The 24,101-nt window shown below is 41.0% G+C and overlaps 1 protein-coding gene across 3 annotated transcripts in view; it reads left to right on the plus strand.

Moving 5' to 3' along the window:
* CRB1 (crumbs cell polarity complex component 1) overlaps nt 1-24,101 on the plus strand; it is a 101,561-nt gene that overhangs the window by 25,975 nt on the left and 51,485 nt on the right. For all 3 annotated transcript variants that reach the window (XM_023931870.2, XM_086841996.1, XM_086841995.1), the window contains exons 2-5: nt 2,456-3,040; nt 8,584-8,779; nt 12,718-12,857; nt 14,282-14,464. In XM_023931870.2, the coding sequence (XP_023787638.2) occupies nt 2,456-3,040; nt 8,584-8,779; nt 12,718-12,857; nt 14,282-14,464 (1,104 nt within the window). The remainder of the gene's footprint in view (nt 1-2,455; nt 3,041-8,583; nt 8,780-12,717; nt 12,858-14,281; nt 14,465-24,101) is intronic.

Genomic DNA, 24,101 nt, shown 5'->3' on the forward strand with positions numbered 1-24,101 from the left:
ACTAAATTGCTTCTGATGTCACCGTGGTCCTGTGTAAGAAAGCACTCAAATGATTGACCTCACCTCCTTTAGCTTACACAGTACCACAGTTAGACAACATTATAAATTGATCATTATTAATTTCTTCAAATTTGCAGTGTTTCCCCAAACATGCACTTTAATGAATTTTAAGTAGGTACACTGACTGAAAGGAAAGCTCCCTAAAGTTGTGCAAGGAAAATGCAGAACCCAGAAATTCCCAAAAAACAGTTTTGCTCATTTTAACTGTAATTAATAGATAGCAGTAAGCTCTGCATCATCCAGGCTAAAGAAAAAACTAAATTCATGGGTAAAGCACAAAATTATGTAAACCAGGACATCAGAACATCCATGAGAGTGTGCTGAGGAAGAGAAGGGTCTGAATTACTACAAGTGGTGCAGGTCAGCACATGTGACCAATGTGTTGAATTTTTGCATTCCGTGAGAGCTCTGAGCTGGGGCGTGTGCAACCAACATTGCATCAGGATTACATATCTGCTCCCAAAACTGATTGTTAATAGGTTTGGGGATGGTAATTTTAAAGGCAGGCTAATCCAAAAGTACTATTTTTGTCCTGTGTTCCTTCAGAGAACATGAGGTAACACTCCAGTTCTTCTCCTGCTAATCAACGTTTAGCTTGCTTTCTATGTAATCCTTAACACCGCTGTTGGTTTTACATCTTGGTGTCACTGTTGCTATCAATGTTACTACATAAATCTCTATTCCTCTTGTTCAAACAAGTATTAGTTAGTTATTTGGCTCAGTAAATGTACCTATTCATGAACATCAAGTTCATTCAGACTGGTGTTTCTAATTCTCAGAGCTACTACTGCCCTAGTAGTAGCTCTGTGTACACCTCAAGTCAGAAAGCATAACAGTTATGCACAGACAATTTTTCAGCCTTTCCATTTATTATCTTAGTGTCAAATCTACACAAGCAGTCTTTCCTAAACTGGTTAAGCTTTCTGATACTTTCTTCCTCCACTACTCCCTCCTAGGAGAAAAACAGATTAAATTGTATTATGTATTAAAATGCACACTATGGAAACATACCATGATTAGTCAGTTTGTATCCTCCACATTCCCCCGTGCTTGGTTTGTTGTTATCCTCAGGTGACCAACCCTACCCTCTCCCTTTTCCAGGGATCTGTCCCAGGCCTTTATCAGCATTGGTCTAACTCCAGTTATTTGAGTCTCTATCTCTGCTCACCACTTCTCTTTGAGTGCCCCATCTCCATCTCCACCGTGTCTGCTCTCCCAGATTTCAGTTCAAGCACTGGGAAGAAATCAGAGACTGCTGGTAGATGGATCTGAATTCCTTTGAGAAATTCAGCTCATCTACAACACCCTGTTTGCACAAACACACTATTCTGTTGCTGTAAAAGACAAATACCCTTCATATAGCCAAACAAAGCTCCTGATTAAAAGTATAAAAAATAATAAAAAATATATTTACAGGACTTACATACAGATAATTCAATGCAACTTTTGTGCTCCAGCTCACAAGTCTTTCTCCTACAAATTGCCTTCTCTCCTAAAGGAACATTCAGCCTCATTTCACAGAGTCTTGGCCCAGATACAGCTGCTTCAATGTACCCCAGAGGTGGATTCTGAACAGGGCTGGTAACAGTTCACCCTCCTTGACTGCAAAGCGAGAAGTAGCTCTTGCTATTGTTATTATTTACAGCTGCAAGGCAACTCCAAGTGGCCTTTAATTACTGACAGAAGCTCAGTTCCCAGAGGGTAAAGAAGAAAGGAACATCTTTTCACCATATTCACTGTGTCCTTCCAGCCATGCAGGCTGAAGGGCTCTCACAGGGCTGTTTTGCATCTCAGGTGTTCAGTAGATTCTTTGTGGTGAAGATGCTGTACACCTGTGAAATTAGTATTTCTAATCAGCAAATCAAAATTAGGATGCCTGATGGTTTGAACTGTTTATTTGAGCTATAACTGCATCTGAGTAATTTAGCTTGTGAAACCCAATGCACAAAAACATCCACCACAATATAATGGTACCACCACAAATGTGGTATTGAACTAAAAAGTGGTTCCTTTCTCTAGTAACAAAAAAAAAAAAGAAACAAAACCAAAGATACCTAAATTCTTCCATATAGTGGGACATCAGTTGACAACAACCAATATTGTCTCAACTATACTCTTAACATAGTGTTAAACTATCCTGACACTCTAAACCATGGCTGTTGAAAGAGGCAAGAACAGGAAATTACAACCTACTCAAGTTTTCATAATTGTTTTCATTTTACATTCATTAGTTCACTAATGCATCATACAGTTGCCAGTCCTGTTTTCTTCTCAATAGCTAGCAATTGGAGCTGTTGGTTTTGAAGCACAGTTGTGTTAAGAACTACACTTCTTTCACTGTTGGTTACTCCCAGGGCTGTGGAAGTCCTCAGGATTTTTTGTGTTTCTTTCCTAGAATCACTTTGCATGAGGAATGATTCCAGGTGCCTGTCAAACTCTTGCCAAAAGAACTCCACATGTGTTGCTGGTCATAAAGATGACCCTTGCCTTTGTGCAGATGCATCAGTGGACAGTGTGGAGGAGCTCTGCAACAAAACCTCCAACCCTTGCTCCTCAAACCCTTGTCTCCAAAACGCTACCTGCCTAGGTTCTGCTGGAAACCTCAGCTTCACCTGCCAGTGCCCTGCTGGCTATAATGGACCTACCTGTGAAAGAGCCGACAGTGACTGTGACACCAATCCATGTGAGCACGGAGGCACCTGCCGAAGTGGCCTGGCAGGGCCCACCTGCCTCTGCAGTGCCGGCTACACCGGGAGGCTGTGCGAGAGAGACTTGGATGAGTGCATCTCTGAGCCGTGCCGCAACGGAGCGCTCTGCAGGGATGGCGTGGACGAGTATTTCTGCTACTGCGTCCCAGGCTACCAGGGCAAGCACTGTGACCTGGAAGTGAATGAATGTGCCTCAGACCCGTGCCTGAACGGGGCAACGTGCCTCAACCAGATAGGGCACTATGACTGCATCTGTCCCCTTGGCTACACAGGTAAGCCCTATTAAAGCAACTTTTCCTTTAGGTCATGTAGAGCCATGGTAACTCACATTCCAGGTTCAACTCCCTTTCCCACACGTGTATTTAGCCATATCTGTATTGCCACCTTGCCTTCAGCTTCGGCACCAGTGGCTGTTGATAGACTACGGATAACCACATCACTGTGAACTACTGACACCAGAAAGAGATTAAAGAAATCTCACATTTACCAAAATATACACAGCAGTTTTGTGAACACCAAGCTATGTCACAGGGCTAAGTGGCCTTTGCTTTTAAAAGAAATAGTCTCAAAATGCTCTCTTTGGAGTGCTGTATGTAGTTTTTTTATGAAGATCAAAACCTATGTTTGACAGATTTAAAAATTATATCCAAGTAGACAAATTCTACCCTTAAACTTAGACATTTCACGTTAAATTTCTCTCATCTGCCCTTCCCAGAAACAAAGGACTCATTTGCAACTAGAACATTATGTAAGTTATATAAAAAAGTGTTATGTTCCAAAACTGCCCGCTTTTTGATAATCCCATTTTGTGTAGCTTCATTAAGGTACAGGTGTGACTTTTCTTCCCTACTTCCTCTGCTGGAAAGCATATAATTCTTGTTGGAAGACAGCTCCCTTCAAATTTCAAAGCTGTGTTTAGGGGCAGGACTGTGAGAGGTAGCACACTGAATCATTAAAAGAAGAAAAGGGAAGAGATACTTTACTGATAGATTTCCAATCAGGTAAGCAAAGGAAAACAAATAGTCAGACAGCAAAATGGGGAGAAAAAACCATCTATTTCTTCAAGTGATTCAAATGAATAAGAAATAAGAGATGTGGTTTACAGCTCCATCCCCAAATCCCCATGCAGGAGGGGAAGTCAGAGGTAAAAAGCAGCTTTCCTGTGTCTAACACAGCTCTTGTTGGAAGGCAGCCCGTGGTTAATATCCCTTATGAGCACAGAGAATGTTATTTGAAGGAAGCTTGTTACCTTCCTGCCACCCCGCTGCTGCCAGGAGGTGTCGGAGCCCAGGCCAGCTGAGGAGAAAACTACACAACTGGGGAAAAGCCGACGAGAAGAAGGAAGGAAAAACCTATTAACAACCAGCATGGTTACTCTGCAATGATCAGACTCGGCCCAGACCTCCTGTTGTATTCAGGAAACTGTATTCGTTTAACTGGCGCTGTTAGTGGGGTCCGGGCCTGCATCCACAGCCCAGAAACTTGGTTTGAGACAGTCAGAATATATACCTTAGAGACAAAGGGAGAGAAAACATAAAGAAATAGTAAAGCCCAAACAAAAATAAATAAAAATTTAGGTCAACACAAACTGCGGTAGGAAACTCACCCTGCTGGTGTTGCTCTACTTTCATCATGAAATTCTGCTCTTTCCCAAGCTGATGCTCTTTTCTCTCACCAAAAAAAGTCACTAAAGCTCCACACTTTGCACAAGCAGAGTTAAGAAATAAGAAGAGGACCAAGGAAGGAGAAGAGATCTAAAATACACAGCAAAAGGGGCTACAGTGTTTTGACATACAGCTCTGACACCACTTCCAGCAGCAAAGAGACTAATCATAGGAATTCTATAGAGGAGTAGCAGACCATTCCTCCAGCAGTAAAACATCAGCTTAAAAAAACTACTTAACAAAATGATTTATCAGAAGCATTCTTTTTTGCTGGTTTTTTTGCACCTTGCTGTGAGTTGTGCTAAATGCACAAGCCAGAAGGATTACTGGATGAAAGCCTTGAGGTGTCCCCAGTGGTAATAAAACCCCTCATTTACCCTGTCAGGGGATTTTGCCAACCATTATTATCCCAGCCTGACACCATGAATTACTGTGGGAAGTCATCCAGCCTCCTCTCATTTCCCTAAGATGTAAAAATGGGTTATATCTCCTGATATGGAGGTAAAGAAGGTATAGTAAATCTATAGCTGCAATGCTAACCAAATGCATGAGTTACTGGCTGCTGTTGCTACTTGTTTCACGGACTGTGACTGCTGTTTTCTGTGATTGGTATGCTGCAGCACTTCTTAAAATAGCTGAGAAATGTCACACATAATTCTTACGCAAATGGAAGAGGTTTGAATGCACCAAGACTGGAAAATTCAGCATGAAATCTGCAGTTTCTATGATAATGTTCTGCATGTGTGAAATTATTTACAAGACATGTTTCACACAGACAGCAAATAATGAAGTTCAATTGGTTTATTGAAGTTTCTCTGGCTACCCTAATCAACTGCATTTTCTCCATTGGACTAATTGCACTTGCTTTTAATTCACCCCAACAGAGCATGGTGTAAGAGCCTGTTATTACCCACAGCTATGTGCATTAATTACCTTGCTGAAGCCAGTCTTCCATTGCCAGTGAACAGTGTGAATTCTTAGGAGTGCATGGCAGTTCCAAAACCCAGTCCCAGTCTAAGACAGCAGGAGAAAGCATTTCAGTGGCAGACAAAATAGGTGCAATGAGTTGGATTTGTTCTTTGTGCGATACCTTTTACTATGAGGTAACTATCACTGTGATGACATCTGTACAATTTGAGGAACTTACTCCTGATAGATCTCCAAGTTTTCATTCAGTATTCTCATCAATAATATATGTGCTATGCAGATATTAAGACTAGATGTATCTTAAATAAGTCTTAGGCACTTCAAGACAAGCAGAGGCACAGCAGCTCTACCATGGGATGAAAAACCCCAAGTAGAGATATCACTTCCCAATGAGCTCCCTACATGTCCCCATCATTGTGGATGTAATAGCAAACAACATGGTCTATCTAACAGCAATTACCAGTATTACAAAGTCTGCTTCCTTCCTCAGCTTTCCATTTTCAAACCAGCACTCCCCACCTTGTGTCCTAGCCAGCTCAGGTATCCAGCTCTGCTGAGATGCCCAAACTCAAAAGGGTCGAGCCTTGATCAAAGAAACACAACTTCTCCCTCTGTCTAATTTTTGATATAACTCTCTTCCTGTTGCTTCAATTCTCGTGCCTATAAAATAGCCATGTGATACTCTCCATCCAAATAATGGCACACAAGAATACTTTATACAGAATGAGCAATCTGGGGACAGCCCTCTGGACCTGCTGGGCCCGAGTACAGCATTTTAGTGCAGGAGAGCAGAAAGGGTGACCTAGTTACAAATTTCCAGCCATACTAAGAATGTGCAGGTCCCCACAGAAGGACACTGAGCCTGCAAATCTCTAGCATCTTCGACCAGAAAGTGATTTTACACTATCTGTAGGTATGCAAGCTTGAAAACATTGGCTGTGTGTCCTTCATCCTCACTTGCATTTTCTTGTTACTGACTGTAGAAAGAAGTGCACAATAGAACTCATTGGAAAGGCAAGCAGTGTAAGAAATAACCCTGGTTCTTCAAAGAAACTGCAAAAGTTACGAATGTGACTTCCCTCCACCTTCCCAGCTTTCCAATTCAAATCATTTGAGTGGGATGTATGTGCTGGGATGCTCAGCCTGCTCCAAGATACCTCAGGGTGCCTCAGCTCGTGGTGGTGCATCCCTGTGCAATAACTGCGGCAGGGCTCCGTGGTGCTCTCCTCCCTGCCTGGCATATGATATTTGGCATACAGCATATTTATGACAGAATGTTAGACTGAGGTGAAAATGCAGATCTAATCTTTTAATCTCTCTTCTACACATCTAAGAAAGCCTGACAGCAGACTCAGAGGAGGCTAGGAAGGGATTACCCCTGTCTGCATGGCAGATTGCATTGGCTGGATGCATTAAACAGGGAGAAGTTTTCTTCTGAGGCAACATTGCCGAAGGCAGGTTACTGGGCTTGATAGATTAAAGACATGAACCAAAACAACAACGCTATGTTCTCATGTTAATTGTCAGGCTGTTCTCAGGCCTGTAGTTTTAAATTTGGCTGAGCTGAGGATCAGTTGAACAGGGCTTGTTTTGTCACATGATTTTTAGTGTTCACAGTAAGCTGTTAACAAGCTCTGGCAGATTTACGGTCACTAGACACACTTCTGCAAACACATTGTTTATAATTACAGTGAATTCACAGGGCAATGACCACAGAGGGACTGCTTACTATATCTGGCTGTAATGTACATTACCATAAAGCTGTAAGAGACTGTTCCTGTGCCGGGCTCTTGTGGCAGGCTTCCGCTGAAAGTAGTGGTTAGCTGAGCAATGAACCTTGAACTAGGGGCACGCCACTGGCAGCTTCCCCATCCACTATGCGGTCTCAAGGAGCTATTTCTCAACTGCTGAAAATAGGAACTTGCACTTTAATGTTTAAAGACAATGAAAAATAGTTGAGTCAACATCTGCAATTTTGGGTTTGGCATTTTAAGATATTTCCTGGTACTTATCCAGATTTATTCTTTCAAAGCAAAGATGCTCACAAGCGTCAAAATAAATTATTCATGAACCAACAATGCTTAATATTATCAATCTCTGTGTTTTAAGAAAGATACTTAGAGTTACAATGTACAAATTTCACAGAAGTACAGAGCTGACAAAAGGAGCATAAACAAGGAATTAGAGGTGGGCTCCTAAATAACTTGCAAGAGTGATACCCATCATCAAACACACCTGTTTCCTCTTTTGAAAGTCTACCCTATCAGCTTGTACTGAAAACTTCACTTATACAAAAAAAATAAAAAAAACCCCCTCAAATCTCAAGGCTGTAATTTTTCTTTCAAGTAGGAAAGTCCCCTGTAAACTTGTCAATACTGCTGCTACTTTGAGAGCAGTAAATAAGGCCAAAATAAGAAATAAGGAAATTCACTTCAAAGCAGCTTCTTCGTTATAATTTGCCACTTTGCATCTGTCTTGTGGCTGATATTGTAGCTGCTAAAACAAACTGACTTGGCAGTTGAAAATTATTTGAAAATATTACTGTATTGCTCAAAACACCAAATAAGTGCATAAGGATACAAAACTCTGAAATAATCAGAACTACAAGGCATTTGTTATTAAATTTTCTTAGTGTCTCCTGGACTGTGCTATAGATAAGAAAAAGGAGCATATATTTAACCTGCCAACTATCACAAATAACTGTAAAGTCATATAAGAACTGATCTTTTTCCAGCAATTATCTCTGAAGAGCACCCATTTACTTGCACATTGATATGCCTTAAAAAAAATTAATCAATAATCCACTGCTAAACAAGACACTTCCCAACTAATTCAGTCAGCATTGAATGGTCCATTTAAAGGCCAACTTTAAATGGACTCTTATGAGATCAATAAACTGCTGGTCTCTCTCTTTTGTACTATTTAAATAGGATAGCAGCATTGTTTAAATAAACTGAAAATTAGTTTGTCCTGTCTCCATGTTCAAGCTAACAGAAAAAGGTTTTTTTACCTATTCTTGTGAAAACAACTGGCTTGTTCTTTTGTAAATTCTGCCAAGCCTTGAAAACAATGTGCAAAGCACATTGAGGAGGAAATGTCTTTAAAAACCAGGGAGCTGCATAAAGAAAAAAAAGGATTATGTGACTATTGTACTTCAGGCAGTTCTTGCTGAGATACCCAAAGCTGTTACCTAAGCCTGGGGTTTATTTTCTCTGCTTTTGAAGGTACGAACTGTGAGGTGGAAATCGATGAGTGCTTGTCCCAGCCATGCCTGAACGGGGGGACCTGCCACAATTCCCTGGGGAGTTTTTCCTGCTTGTGCATGCGGGGCTTCCTCGGGGACCTCTGCGACAGCGACATTGACGAGTGCTCCAGCCAGCCCTGCCTCCATGGGGGACACTGCATGGATGGGGCCAACGGGTAGGTCTGCCAGCCTGGGCAGGGCTGAGCCAGGTGCTCCTGGTGTCTGCCTGGTCTGGTAGCTCATTTCCTTCCAAATTCTAGATTTCACTCCTTGCTCCTGCACAAATGTCTTGGTTTGAAAGACAGGTGTCTGCTAAGAAAGGCAGGAGCCTCACTTAAAATGGAAAATTTAAACCCCCTCCCTCCAAATTGTTATAATTTTGAAACCAAGGGGCTCTCAGGCAAAGATATTGGAATTGGAATAACAGTTCTTTACTAGGAAAATTAAAATAAAAATGCAGTAGTTCAAAATAAAAACACAGAGTCAGAATGCAGTCTGACACCCTGTTGGTCTGGGTGCTGGCTGCAGTCCTCCTGGAGTGACAGATGTGGTTCTGCTGAAGCAGTGATCCTGTAGAAAGGTGTCATTTTCCTGTGAAGGTCCAGTGGTGGTGTAGATGAGTCCTGTCTTCCTCTGGGAATCCAGTGGAGAAAGGCTGCCTGCAGTGTTCCAAATCTCAGATTATATCCAGGAATGCTTGGCTCCTCCCCCTGGGTGGAGCATCTCCCAATGGGATGATGTAATTTTATCAGTCATGCAGTGAGACTCAATGGCCCATTAACAGAGGATATCCCTCTGGAGGGAGGATGGGTTCTGGAAGAGATAAAGAACACTGCCACCAAGTTTTAACAGATGGTAATAGAATACATACTTTTGGTTACATCCTGCATTGCAACCCAAGACAACTAACTTCAGTTTCAATTTGACAATGATTAAAGAATGCCAGTCTGGTGTCAGAGCCAATAGGACAAAAAATATTTATGGCAAAGAGTGAATGAGAAGTGTATTTTTCATATTTATACTTTAAATATTTACAACATGCTGTTTTCCTGGCTGTTAGTACTGTCGTTTAGATATGAATATTGTTTCTAATGCTTACCAAACTTTAGTTTCCAAGAAATATGTGAAACTGTATAAAAGTGAATTTGCTAACAGCAGCTGCCCACACCGACAGACTGAAGGATTAGAGAGAGGCAGAGAAAAACTGTAATAACTGTAACCATAGTAATAGATAGCATTAGGAAATGTGTCAGAAACTTTACAGGTATAGAGTACAACAGCTACTTGTTCAAAACAACCTGCAGTCCATGGGCAAAAAATAACAATAGTAATTAAAAAAAAATACAAGGCAATGGAAAAGTAAGATTCTCCACCTACAGTTACTGGCCCAACATTCACTCACCAATACTGGATTTTATGGCTCAGCACAAGCTTCCCAAACGGAACACACATATATAAATAAGCTCAGTCTAAAAGTTCCCCAGTGTATTCATGCAGGTGCTCCTCTTACCAGTACAGGATTTGTAGCTTATTGCATATTTTCCAGTTTTCACAAACCAGTTTTGAAGATTTTGGTGCCCCAAAAATCAATCCAGAGGGCACGTCAGCAAAAGGCATGCTTGCCTTGAGTAAGGGGGTAAGAGATCATATTCTGGCAATGAGTTTTTTGTGCAGTGTCGTGACACAGCACCGGCCTTGTAGAGCTTCTTTTCAGCAGTGCTGAATGGCTCTGAGCAGGACAAGCAATTTATTATTTCCCAGTGTAGCTAAAGCATGACAGCAGTGAGAGGGGCTCACTTTGGTCACTTTGGACCTGACTCACTCACAGACCTGTGTAGTAACCTGGAAGCCTTTTGAGGATACATGTGTGAGGTGAGCAACTGGGATGCTCATTCAGCCCAGACTTAATCCTGCTCATTTTTCTCCTGGCTTTTAAATCAGAGGTACATGCAAGACCAATTTTAATTGGCTTGTAATACTGCAGGGTATCTGGAGAACAACTGGAGGTCTTTCTGTATTTTTTATGTGATGGAAAGGAATGGATAACAAAGCAATTCAAAACAGAAGGGTGTCCAGCAATTTCCTTTCTTTTGTGTATTTTTGGGGATAAATGAAGAGTTGTGGTATTTAAGCGGGAGTTTTCTGACTCAGAGCAGCTGAGGCTTTGGTGCCTGCCACCAGCTCTCACAGAAATGTGTATAAGGCAATGGATTTAGCACAAAAAGCTGGAAATAGAAACATCAAACCAAATTCTCTCACAAATTTCAGACTGACCTTCCAGTGATGTTTCATGAATGCAATGAAGTATGAGCTGATCTCATTAAAAAACATTTTCACCTAAGTAAACATTCTTCTTTAAACTCAACGGTTTACAGACCTAGCTGGACTACAAAACATACTGTGCCTAGGCACAGAGGATACCTCTGCATGCTACATGTCTTTTTTCCATAGGAAATAGTCCCAGGAGCTCTAATGTCTATAGGAGATTCCATAGGAAAGAATGCCTAGATGTATTGCTTTCTGCAGACTGTGAAAATATCAAACAAGAAATCAAAAAAATATGCTAGGTACAGTATCTAAATTATCACTCTTACTATAAAAAGCCATCTGCCTGCTAAATTGCAGCCTGCTCACAAGGAGGGCACCATCCAGAATCCCTGAAGCGCAACAGCAATGTCAAATGCTAAAAGATACCCAAGAAAAAGGCACATGGGTGGGGCTGCACATTAAGCAGTGAGTTCTGGATATTCCTTCTCTGCTCCACAATGCTGAACCAAAGGGAAAAATAGCTTGGGCACAGGCAGGAAAAAAAGCTTTCACCACAAAGTTTAACAGCATCAAAGTGAATGTGCATGGGAGAAATGTGTGAAAAAGTAAGCAGAAGGAGAATTCAGGTTTGAGAACATAGCTCAGAATGACAATTACTTCTCTGGTTCACATCTTCCTCATTACTTTTTATATCTGAAATTCAAATACCACCTGGTATAAGTCATCTCTGATTTTGATTTAAGAATAATCCATACACCAGTAATAAACTGGCCTGCCAGAAGTTTCTGCTTATGCACACACTTAAACAGTGCAGTAAAAAGTTTACACTTTTTGGTCCCTTAGACTGCAGGAGCCAGTTGTTCTCTGATGTTGCTTTATGTTCAACAATTTCACTTTCTCTTCATATATTTATTCCGAGTCCAAAAATTGGATATTATGCACAGAAATTATCAAATAAGTATACTTATATCTTGTTCAGCAAGTATCACTTTAATGTGAATGAAACTAGGAGAAATTTTTGTTTCCTGTAATCATTTTTAGGCCAAGATCATGCAAGCCTGCACAGTTAACTTGTATCTTGAAAAAGTCTGTCTTTTCATATGATGTGTATGTGTTAACTTTATACTTGATGACCAAAGAATAGAAATGATGCTTTTTATAGCATTCAGATCTCCTGAAAAAAAATGCAAACAAAACCTCCCAGACATTACTAATACCTGCACGTTGCTAATTTGTATATGTACACTTGTTTGTTTACTTATGTTGCAGTAGCATTGCTATCGAAAGGGAGCTGTATTACTGTTGTTATTGGGACTAAGAGAAAAACTGACATTTTTGTTCTAACCTAACTATAAAAGGCTGGTTTTCAGGGAAAAAAAATAATTTAGTTGAAGAAAAAAAATATTCCTTAGTTTTCTGCCAATTCAATTTCTACCAGTCCAAGAGGAAGGGATACTAACACACTTACTGCTTCCCCCTTTTCATTTTGTGAATAATGTTAATCCTTTAAAAAAAAAAAAAAAAAGAAAGCATTGGAAATACCACAAACATTTTTTCTCCCAAAAACTAAAAAAAAAAAAAAGAAAAATCAATAATTCTTACAGTTGCATCAAAACCTATTCACAAGCAGTTCTTTTTTCTCAGACAAAACCAGATACTCAGGGTAAAGCTCATTATTGGTTCCCAATTTCTGTGGTTTCTCCTAAAGCACCAGATGGTGGTCTTGAGCTGGACTCGACTCTGTAAGCTGTGAGCCAAGGCTACACAAGAAGCCTGTGCATGTTTGGGAACAAAGCCCAGATCTGTTGACTTCCAGCCTGAGTGAACATTGCATTCTGTGTTGCAGATACAGCTGCAACTGCACTGGGACTGGATTTATGGGCTCGCACTGCGAGACCCTCGCTCCCTTATGTTGGTCACAGCCATGCTACAACAACGCCACTTGTGAGGACCTTGCTGACAATTACACATGCCACTGTTGGCCAGGTAAGCTCCAAGTTCTTCTATAAATATTCCTTGAGTGGTAGTAGTAGAGATTTTTTTTTTTTTTTCTTTTTTTTTTCCAGATACAATAAAAGATTTAAGCTCCATAACCTCAAAGGTCCTCTATGGCCTTATGTTTACATGGGCTTTACTCATCAAAAGGCAGAGCTCTTCGGATAAGTCACTTGCTTTTCCAGCTAACAATTTATTCTCCTGTACAGAAGAAGTGGGCAAAACAAAAGGCACTGGCATTATGGTGCCAAGACAGGAGATAAGTCAAAGCTGGGAGCTATCTCCCAGTTACTTAATCCTTCAAACCATGTGACACATGCATCACTGCTGCAGCTGACCCAGGTTTTAGTGTTCATTAACACAACCTTTAAACCAGTCTAAAATCTTGTCGGGCAGTGAAACCCTCAGGTTATATTCTCTCCCAGCTGTTCTCAAACAGGCCCACACCCCAGTTGGGGCACAGAGCGGGTGCTGTGCTGTGTTTGAGAGACTACTCAACTCTATTAGCACACAAACTACAAGAAGTCTCTCTAAGCAGTTTATGTCTGTGAGCTTTACAGAGGATGCAGGAGTACAGACAGCACTCTAAGGCCTAAGTGCCTCAGTGTTGTTACACTACACAAGTCTTGGTGCAACAGATAAGGAAAAAATAGGCAGAACCCTTCACATTTTTTAGGATTCCAGGGATCGTTGTGGCACTTCAACCTCCAGATGAAACACTTTGCAAACACCAAATTATTTATACTCCCTGCTCTCCTCTACCTTCTCAGAACCTGAGAGTGTATTAAACCACAATGAAGTGCCTTGTTATCCACACAAATATCCACGTTACTGCCTAAACAGACCCAACAAATCCTTTATGGCACAGCTCAGCTCACTAATGTAGAGTAGCCACATCAATGTCCTGCTGCCAAGCCCTGGCAGGGAGCTGCAAGGGAACATTCACACCTTCAAGGAGCTGAGGAAAACTTTTAGCACATGACTAAGCCTGAAGCCGTCTGCAGCTACTATTCACGGTGTATATTTTGGGGTATGGAAGGGAAGAATAGCACACAGAATTATAGAATTGCAGAACGGTTTGGGTTGCGAGGGACCTTAAAGACCACCTAGCCTTCCTGTTTCTAAAAGGAGACTACAAGAAATATGGAGAGGGAATGTGGTGACACGACGAGGGGAAATGGCTTCAAACTGAGAGTAGGTTTAAATTAGATATTAGGAAAAAATTCTTTGCTGTGAGGGTGGCGAGGCAGTGGCACAGGCTGCCCAGAGAAGCTGTGGCTGCCCCATCCCTGGCAGTGTTTCCGGCCAGGCTGGATGGAGCTCGGAGCAGCCTGCCCTAATGGGAGGTGTCCCTGCCCGCGGGGGGGTTCGAGCCCCAGTGTCACAGCCCTGTCCTTGTGGCGGTGTCTCCGCAGGGTACGCGGGCTCCCGCTGCGAGCAGGACATCGGCGAGTGCCGCAGCAGCCCCTGTCTCTCCGGCGGAACCTGCCTGGAGCGCTCCTGGCCCGGCCTCTACGGGCTCGTCCCGGGGCTGCCGTCCGCCTTCCGCTACGACCGGGCCGAGGGCTACATCTGCCGCTGCCCGCCGGGCTTCGCCGGTAAGGACGGGTCAGGGGAGGGGGTCCCGCCGAGCGGGGCCGAGCCCCAGCCCGCCGAGCGCTCGGTCCCCGGCGGCACCGCTCTACCGCCCGCGGAAAAACAGCCTCCGCTCGTGTGCACGGCTCACAGCGGAAAAAGTGTCCACAGATAACCATCATCCTGAAATGATGCGTCCGGACCTCCCTTTATTCTACCGCAGCCAGCACTATTTAGCAGAGCCGCAAACCGCTCGGGGTTTGGATTGTGTACTTCTGGGGCCACAGTATTGTTCTGTCAACTCCACCCGCTTGTTCCTTCTGAAGGAAAAAAATAATTAATAGCTATATTAATTTAACCAACCTTCAATTTTCCGTTCCATTCATCTCCCGAGCAGCTTATAAACTTCATGTCGTGTGAAATGCATGACTGCTGTCTCCAGCATAACAACTTACAAAAGCTTACGGAGACCACAGCTTTCAGTCTAAATCCTCTATGTATTTTTCTTCAAAGTGGCATCGAGACTTGTTTTTGTTCCAGCCCTTCCCCTTAATTGTCCTTCCCTAGCCTGTCACTAAGTGTTGCTGTTGTTCTTTTGTTTTGCCTAAGGGACCGTAATATGAGGCTTCTAGCCAGGCTTTCAGCGTCTCCCAGGCTGTCCCAAGCACCCTTACCTCTTCACATACCACTGCTTTCTCTTCACCTCCTTTCACCTCCAGACTTCCAGTCTCTTTTCCTTCTGTCTTGTCCTGGTTTGAAAATTTATAAGCTCTGTGAGACAAACAGGAAGGTGCATTTTGTTGATTAACCATCCTTTGTCCTCTCATTTTCTTATTAATTGCCTTCACCTGGCTTGTTTGCACAATTTGGTTCTATGGGTTTTGTTCATATGGAGTACTTATTGCCCTGGTCTGAAACTCTTAACTGGTCTGAAAAAAAGTGTCAGAATGTATATACATATATCAATCTTGATTCAATTTTTCAATCCATAATCTCACCATTCACAATGCAAGACCTTTCATCAGGGATAGAAAGTATTGGAGACCCTGAAATTTTATGCAAATTAAATTACATTTTAAAAATCCATAAGTAAGTTTAGTTACATATATACCTGTTGGATGCTATCTATATAGCTTTCATGAGATAAAAAAACCTCAAAATAGTTATTCTTAATAAACAGTTTGCCCACACCTTGGTAGGAAGACCATAATCTTTAACAGGATACTTTGTAGCAGTAGCACTGCACATTTCTCTCTGGTCTTTCTCCTTCTCCCAGGTAACAAAAATAAAAAGTGCTCAAAATGAGCCTCAGCCTCCTTGGATGTCAGGAGCTTCAGAACAAATAGGCAGGATTAGAAGTGTTGACTTCTGATCTGGACAAGCAATTTCTCCAGTTATAGCCAAATGATAAATAAGCCCCTAGTTTTAAATTAGAATTAGAATTAAATAAGATTTAAGATTAGAGATGATAATAGTAGTGTGGTTTAAGCTAGCAGGTGAGTCCTTGGTCAGGACCACTTACTATATGGTGTTTATATAATGGAGATGAACTAACAGCCACCTGGAAAAAAGGTCAGATCCTTTCATCTGGATATCAGCGTATTTCCCCAAATCCTACATTTCTGCAGCTGTAACTCAGGAGTTTTTCCAGCCTTAGCACCTGAATTATTGTATGTGCTTTAGATATAACCCCTCAGATTCCTATTGCAACAGGACAGAGATTTTATTTAATAAACCACATTCATTTTATTATGCCTCTATCCTCAGTAAAGCACTCATATAACATTATAAGTATACTTCACTAAAGTGGTTTATAGGCAGAAATTATAATCCACATATCCTGCATTGCAAGGGCCTGATCCAAAAGCCATTGAAATCAGTGGAAAGATCTGATCTAATCAAATTAAGGATGGTTGACAATATGTAACAAGCATCTTTGAATTTACTTGGTAAGATTGCAAACAAATGAGTGTAACTGAACTGAAAAACTCAGAATATACACCTTTTGGACTACAGTTTTAAAGGGCAGGACATAATGAAACTTAAACACTTGCCTGTGTCAGGATAAAATATTTCCCTCACAAGCTGGCAAAAAGGAATGAATATTACCTGTCAGTATCTTGTTACAGATAGTGATTTTTCAGGTGACTTGAAAAATAGCCAGTAGTCCTACTGAAAGCCTTAAAACGATCAAATCTGCAACCAGAATTATTTAGACAATTTGATTTTTAAAAATAAACATCTAAATCCTAGTCTGGAGACTTTATCCCAGCTAGAAACTCTTTGAGGACACTAGATATTCCTTATCCAGACCTAAGATAGAAAATTTCTGCACAGGTTCTACAAAGGGTTAAACTTCTCCCATTCCCATTTAAATCAGTGTTTGCAGATACTCAGATTTCAAGAGGTCTCAGTACTTCTGCAGTAGCAAGCCCTAGCTTTTTTTATATTACCTTGGCATGCTGGCCCCCTAGCATAACAGTATTTTTAATAAATTGGGCTTTCATTTAAAGGTCTTGTGATTTGTTGCTGTGAGGTAAAGGCAATAGTTAACCTAGAACTCTGTCCTTTCATACTATAGATATATTGTATTGCTCTAGCACTGCACGTTTGTTAAAAAGGCTGTTACTTGAAAGGTTAAACTTTTCACTTCACTCATGAAAACCTGTTAGAAAAGAGAAAGGCAGAGCTATGGATTTGGTAGTGACTCATTTCACCAGATTGTAATAAACTTCGCACCATGTCAAAATTAGGGAGCTTCTGAGCTTGCAAGGTCTACCAAGTGACACACTCCAGAATGGAGCAAAGCCCAAGGAGCATGAGTGTGCCAGGCAGGCAGGTCCTGCTCCCTGTGCCCAAAAATCCATGCTGCCCGTGGTCCCCGGGCAGGGGTGTGACAATGCTGGGAGCAGGGATGAAGCCCATGCATTTTCCTTCAGAATGGTGAGGATGAGAGCAGCAGTGCCCACTCCCCTGGCTGCAGGCAGGGTGCCTGTCTCACACCAGTGCTGGCTGCTGAGAGCCACTGCTAGTGTCTTGTTATCTGATATGTGCCACCAGCTGTGCCACCAGCACTGTTACTTGCTTTGGCATCAGGAATTCCTAAATGGTTTTTGGCCTTTTTGTTTGCCTTGTTTTCTGTTTTTCCCTTTTAAATTTCCCTGGCCCTTTTCCCAGCCTGTTGGACTACTGCAAGAGAAAATGATATGATCAGACTGGTGTCGTATGCATATTGAATTGCTGCCATATGCATGGGGGAAAGAAACTGTCTCCCAGAGCCAGAAGAAGAGGCAGATAAATGGCCAGTATGGGAGAGTGCTGAACACTCAGCTAAGTAAAGAAAACCTCAAGCCAGACACTGAATTGGGAACGTCATGGGACCAGTACGCAGAAACTGAATTATTTCGGCTCTCATTCTGCACTTAAGGCAGGGTGACAGAAGCACAGAGCACACAGAGCTTTCATCTCCCTGCATGTCTGTAGGTGCTGCTGTGGGCAGAGCACCCAACAGACAGCAGGGCAGGCTGAACCATCCATCCTCCTCTCTGCTGGCCTCTGACAGCATGGGACAGACATAAATACTATTTATGGGTAGGGGGTAGGACCATGGGCACATTAGCACTAACTTAGGAAGCTTAGAATACATACATATATTTTTAAAACTATAAAAATAATTATGCATCTTCTTTATTTTTTAAACCTTAACCATCAGAGCAATGATCATACCGCTGCCATCCTCAGCTATGTAAAGCAATCTGACTTAGAAAAATTAAATCAAGCAGACAAATAATAAATTTCTCATCTCCAAAATACAATTTTTCCTTAATTTCCTCATCTGTCCTTCAGCTTTTCACACCATGGTAGTCAATCATTCCTCCATTACACCAGGTTAATTCACTTTATTTCATGGCCTGTCATCACAGTTTAAAAGCATATTTTCTCTTGATTCTGAGACTTTAGAATAAGACAAAGTTGATCAAGGAAACAGTGAGGAAAAAAAAGGAGAAAAAAACAGAGAGAAAAAGCAATTTTCAAGTTAAGAAGTTTTCAAGAGCACCACTCCTCTTTTCAGTGGCACGCAGGCTTCTCCCACAGGTAAGACAGGCACTCAAAATTAACAGCTCCAGAAGTACTGTTGGCTAATTATTATTCCTATACAAACAAAGTTTCAAGAAAGAAAATGTTGATAGCATGAAATATCCATCCAAATTAGCTGGTTTAAGGAAAAATTCCAAGTACATTTGTGTGTACTACACACATGAATTGCTGAAAAAATAGAATCAGGGCTCGAGAGCTCTCTCTCTGGACTTCTTACCACTCTGGAGCCACAGAGAGGCTGTAATTAGCATGCAAGCACACTTCTTCCCTGCTCAAACTCCATTCACAGTCAATATGGGATGCCTTTTTCACTGTTGGACTGCTGTGAAACCCTTATAAAACCAATTTGGTGGTGTTGGGCAGGTGTGCAGCACAACATGAAAAATCCGTCTGTTTTCTGAGGATGGCAAAGTTACAGCTTTCCTAGAGAGATTTCTACAGCACTGCCCTATCTCTGTCCCAGCCCCTGTGATCTCCACACGTCCCTGTGTTTAAAAGCACAGGGGCAAGGAGGAGGAGAAGCTCCTGTCCCTGTTCCCAGCCAGTCTCCAGCAGCTCCAGCATTCCATGGCCAGCTTAGGCATGGGCTGGACCAACACAGGATGCCCTCAGGGCCTGGCTGGTACCTACTGCCTGTAAAAACCCTACACCAAACAGACAATTAGCACTTTAAGGTACTTTTCAAACTCTGCTAAAGTCTCTGATCTTGAAAGAGCATTTGGATAATCTTTTAATGATTCTACCCACTAATACTATTTAACATTTCTTCAATCAGTAGCATCCTGGTAGGGAGATGTTCACATTGTCATCAGAATTGATTCCTTCTCAGTTGGTTCCTCCTCTATTTCTGCCACACAGCTTTTCCTTCTCTTCTTTTTTCTTAATTTTTGGAAATGATCAGAAGATTCTCTTAGAAAGACAGTGTATTCTTTATCACTGGTCTGTGGTCTATTCCTGAAAGCAAATGCTTTCAGGCCCCAAGAATGAGGCATGCTCCCTGGTTTCTTGCTTGTCTCTTTATTCACAACCAAACTGCTTTCTCTGCAACAAGCACTAATGATTTGTCACATGCTTAGCTCCCAGACCAAGCACACTATTAGGTCAGTGTGATTACTCTTTCTGGATAGTTCCCCAGAAGAAAAGCCAAGGCTGAGCTCACAATTCACACACTCTCTACGGTAATGGCCATGCAAGGGCAGCAATACCTCAGAACACTGTGGGCAGCACTGAAATTGGGTTGTAGCTGGAAGAATTTATGAATCTGCCATTCCTTTATCAGTTACCATTACAGAACAAGTGGGACATTTCAATTTCATTTCTACTGCAGGGAGTGTTCCTCTTGAACAATTTAAAGAAATACCATTTAGTAAAAGAAAGTGTAATTTTTACATTCTTTCACCATATAAATCACCACAGCAACTAAGACTGACTTGTGTTTTTCATGACAGCTCTTTCCTTAACAGCCCATATCTTGAGACACTTTATGAAAGCCTAATAGCTTTTTTTTTTGGCAAAAATTAATCTTCTTATGACTTAACTTGCCCCCTGCATGGCAGCAGACTGTGAGAGCGATTGCTTGAAGGCATTGACTCTACTTGTAATGGTTACTAGTGTTTACCACTGGTTAAAGAATCCTGATTTAGTGGAAGACACTTCAGAAAAGAGTAGCATGTGTCCCTAAGTGTTATTACTAAATGCTGAAAACATTTCTGTGATTACAATATTCTGCAGCTTGGGTTTCACCTCACTAGAATCTGAATATTTGTGTGTTATCCCCACTTCCAAAAAATAGAACAAGGTCCAGTAGGATAATAATGAATGACATTACTTTGATGAACAGTGGGATCTCACAGCCCATGAAGGATGTGTTTGTACATCATTATCAGATCCACTTACCACAATTAATGTGCTCCAAGTAGAGACTGAAATAGTTTCAGATCCTAGAAACAAAATATGCACCTAGCATGGGTACTGACTATGCAGAGGACTCCTTTTAGTGAAATAAAATTTATTGAAAATTCCAGCTTGTCCCTGTTATTCCTATTGTTCAAGGGAAGTTTTTGACAGAAAAGTATTTTTACTGGTAATGCCACTCTATGTTAAAATTTTATAAAAGCTGGACCACAATCATTAGGAAATGAGCTCTTGAGCTTTACATGACAACTCTTTACAGAATTAGCTCCCAAACCTGGTTTAAAGCACTGAGTCTGATATTTAGAGCCCTGATATAGCTATGTATATTTTTTTTTTTGAAAAATATATATTGCAATCTCTTTCCTTGTTGCAAGTTGCAGCTAGGAATGCAAAGATATGTCAGTCATCACTTCTGCATTATCCAGCAGTGAAGGAGTGCACGGAGGTCAGATGTTTTGGTTTTTTTTTTCTTAGAGATATATGATACTCAAACATTAGGAAGCATCTACCATTATTATTTTCAGAACATGTATAGAGTTTTATGCTTTAAAATTTGACAGCTGACTCATCATTACTATGATCTCTCTAGTTGCATCGATATGTTAAGTTGTATAATTTAGTCCAGTGTGATTGACAGAGCCTGGAAGCAGTGGATATTTTGAATCTGGCACATCTCTCTGTGTTAAACAGTGTTGCACATAAACACTTTTTAGCATGAAAAGTTTTTTCCTTGAAGGGAAGGAAGAGGGGATGGACGACTTTTAATCCATAAACTCCCAGGTCTTGCAACACACAGACAGACAATGTCCTATGATTTAATGAATTAGTGTGTCCAGTACCTGGCAGAAAATGCTTAAATAAAAAAAACCAAAAAAAAACCTGAAAAAAAAAGGGGCAGTTGGATATTGTTTGGCATCAGGAATAATGTTTTTTAAACACCTGTTATTTTCCTGACACTCATTCTTGGTGGTTCATTCCATCATAGGATTGCCTACTTGTTAAATCAAGTCTATCCAGTAAGAGTTTTCCTCCTGAGGCCTTCTTCAAGTACTGCCTACTTACTTTTTTGATGTCTTTCTTAAATCTCTCAATAAACCTTTCCTAGCCTTTTTAATTGGCATAATTCATATATTTATAGCCTCTCTACAATCCAATTTTGCCACCTCTTGACTGAGCTTATGAACCTGCTCAGCTCTGTCTTTCTCTATTGAAGAATCTCTGGCCCTTTCATTTCTTTCTTTGTTTTTCCCCAGCCCAGCAGCGTTACACATCTGATGGCACAGGCTACCACTAATGAGAGTTGAGTTTAAAGTGTGGTCTAAATGATAACAATGCACAAACCCAGGTGAAACCAAAGGTACTGCACACACTAAACTGACAGCAGAACTTGGCTCATCTCCTTCAGAACTGGATTGTCCATCTCAGAATTCGCTTTTTAGCACTGCTTTGTGTAAGACTGCATTGTTCTGGTTCAGTTACAGTCAAATTGCAAAGTTTAGCAGATGCATAACTTCTGCCCAAACAGAAAGGAACTTTCTTTAAATCTACACATCCAGCTTTGGAGAAAGTGCTTGGCATGTAGACAGTAAAGAGAAGACCTATGCTATGGGACTAATATGTTTTACTTTCTCAATGCTTTTTAATTTATGGCATATTTAAGGTCAAATTTCAAGTGATAAACAAAATGACCTGATTTAATAGTTTAGTGTTTTGTTCAACAGATTATTTCAAAACCAGCCCTAATAATGTCACAATTGTGAACCCCATTAAAATCCAGTTTATTGGAAATACACTAAATTATATAGCCAAACATTTTAGCGGCATTACTTCTCTTTCCCTACATAACAGAGGAACATATGAGTGGCATGGGAGAAGCTTGGTAGAGTTCAATCAGAAAAATCACATGAGCTGGTAATTCTGAACGATTTGCCTGTGGAATAAATGTATGTTCTTGCACATAATGTGCTAATACACAAAGAAATACACACGTGTAAACACATACATAACAGCTAATTCACAGGACTTTATTGCTCTGCTTATAGAAAGCCTTTCTAGTTAAAAAGGTCCCCAACTTTAATTTTTGCTATTTTGATGGGCACAGTTTTCTGGCTGGATTGTTTTAAGTTGAGAATCAAGGATTTGTCTTCATTCCTTTCTGCAAAATTTGCAGGATGCTGGCTAATAAGGAGAGTTTCTGTTGGTCTTCACTAGTAAATAATTATTTTACATGCCTAGCTTCTGACAGTGGGAAATGCATGATCTTTGCATGCCAAATCTGCATATGTTTGTTATGAAGACAATATTGACCTACATTGAGATAAAAAATTAAAGTATGCAGGCTGCTATGGCATCAAATATATAATAATGGTATAATGCCATTCATCACTTTGTTTAAAACTTAAAGTTTTTACATAGCATAAATTTGTATTACCTTGCTTAAAAAGTATCAGCACTGTGAAAACATTTGTTTGGATTGGAATCAGCATTTTGGTACCAGCAGAGCTCTGAGAACCAGATCTCTGCAGCCCTTCTGTACCTGTGAGCCAGCATGGGGAGTGTGATATGCTGTCCATGTCCAGCATCTGTGAGACAGTGAGTTCTGGCTAGAGCTGCCGTGTCATTGCAGCCTGATCTGGGAGATGCTGCTTCTCAAAGACTCTCTGAAGAACAGTTTGTCAGTCCAACCTCTTAGTGGCAGTTTTCAGCTTTTGGTTAGCAGGATCTTCCATGTGAAACTCAGGGACATTGGTCTGCAGCCAGTCATGCAGAGTCTACCCAGGGCTGTAAAAGCTATGGACAAAACAAGCACCATGGTTTTGAGCAGAAAAGAGTAATGTGATGACCCAGACAGGGCTATTCCTAGTTAAAAATTCGTAGCACATTGTAGGCTTGGCTTTCATGCAAGAAGAACAACAAAATAAGAATTTTACTAATTATGCCAGTGGTCCTGCTGACAGGCTGTTGGGCTGAAGGGATGCACCCACAAAGAATTTTGCACCCCTTCTTGACAAAAAAATAAGTGTTTGACCCAGGAATTGTGCAAAATATTCATGTTTTCCTCTTTGTACTTAAAATATCAGCAAAGGACTATTTCAGACCCTTACATAAGGTTCCCATAATGCCAGTGGCAGGAATGACATCAGTTTTTAAAGCATAAAAGGCACCTCATCTAGGCTCAGAAATGTCAGTAGTAATTACAAACTTTGTTTTCAAGTATAATCAATTCTTTATTTATGGTGTGAAATGTTCTTTACCCTTTTGAACTTTCACCATTCTAAGCCAAGCAATATTGTTGGCATGTTCCTTTAAAAATAATTGCTTCTCGACTGAGAAATTGAATGTCAAGTTCCAAGTTGATGTAAATTAAATGGGTTGCATTAATAGTCTGGCCCGTGGTAGGAGTGAGTGTTTGGATTCTGGTATGACTTCAGGACATGACCTTTTGATCACACAGGTCAGCACAGATGGGAAATATTGAAGAGGTACCCCAGGTTGAGATGGGGGAGTCTAGAACTGATGTATCACAAACTGTCTCATCCATTAAACAGAAGCAATCTCAGGCTCCTCAGAGAATAAAGCTTAGTTGTCATAGGTTATTATGCTCTTCAGAAAAAGAGTTGGAAGGGAAATCACGATGACAGAAATCCT

Source organism: Cyanistes caeruleus, chromosome 9 (assembly GCF_971803275.1).
Source record: "Cyanistes caeruleus chromosome 9, bCyaCae1.hap1.1, whole genome shotgun sequence".
In the NCBI taxonomy this organism is placed as follows: Eukaryota; Metazoa; Chordata; class Aves; order Passeriformes; family Paridae; genus Cyanistes; species Cyanistes caeruleus.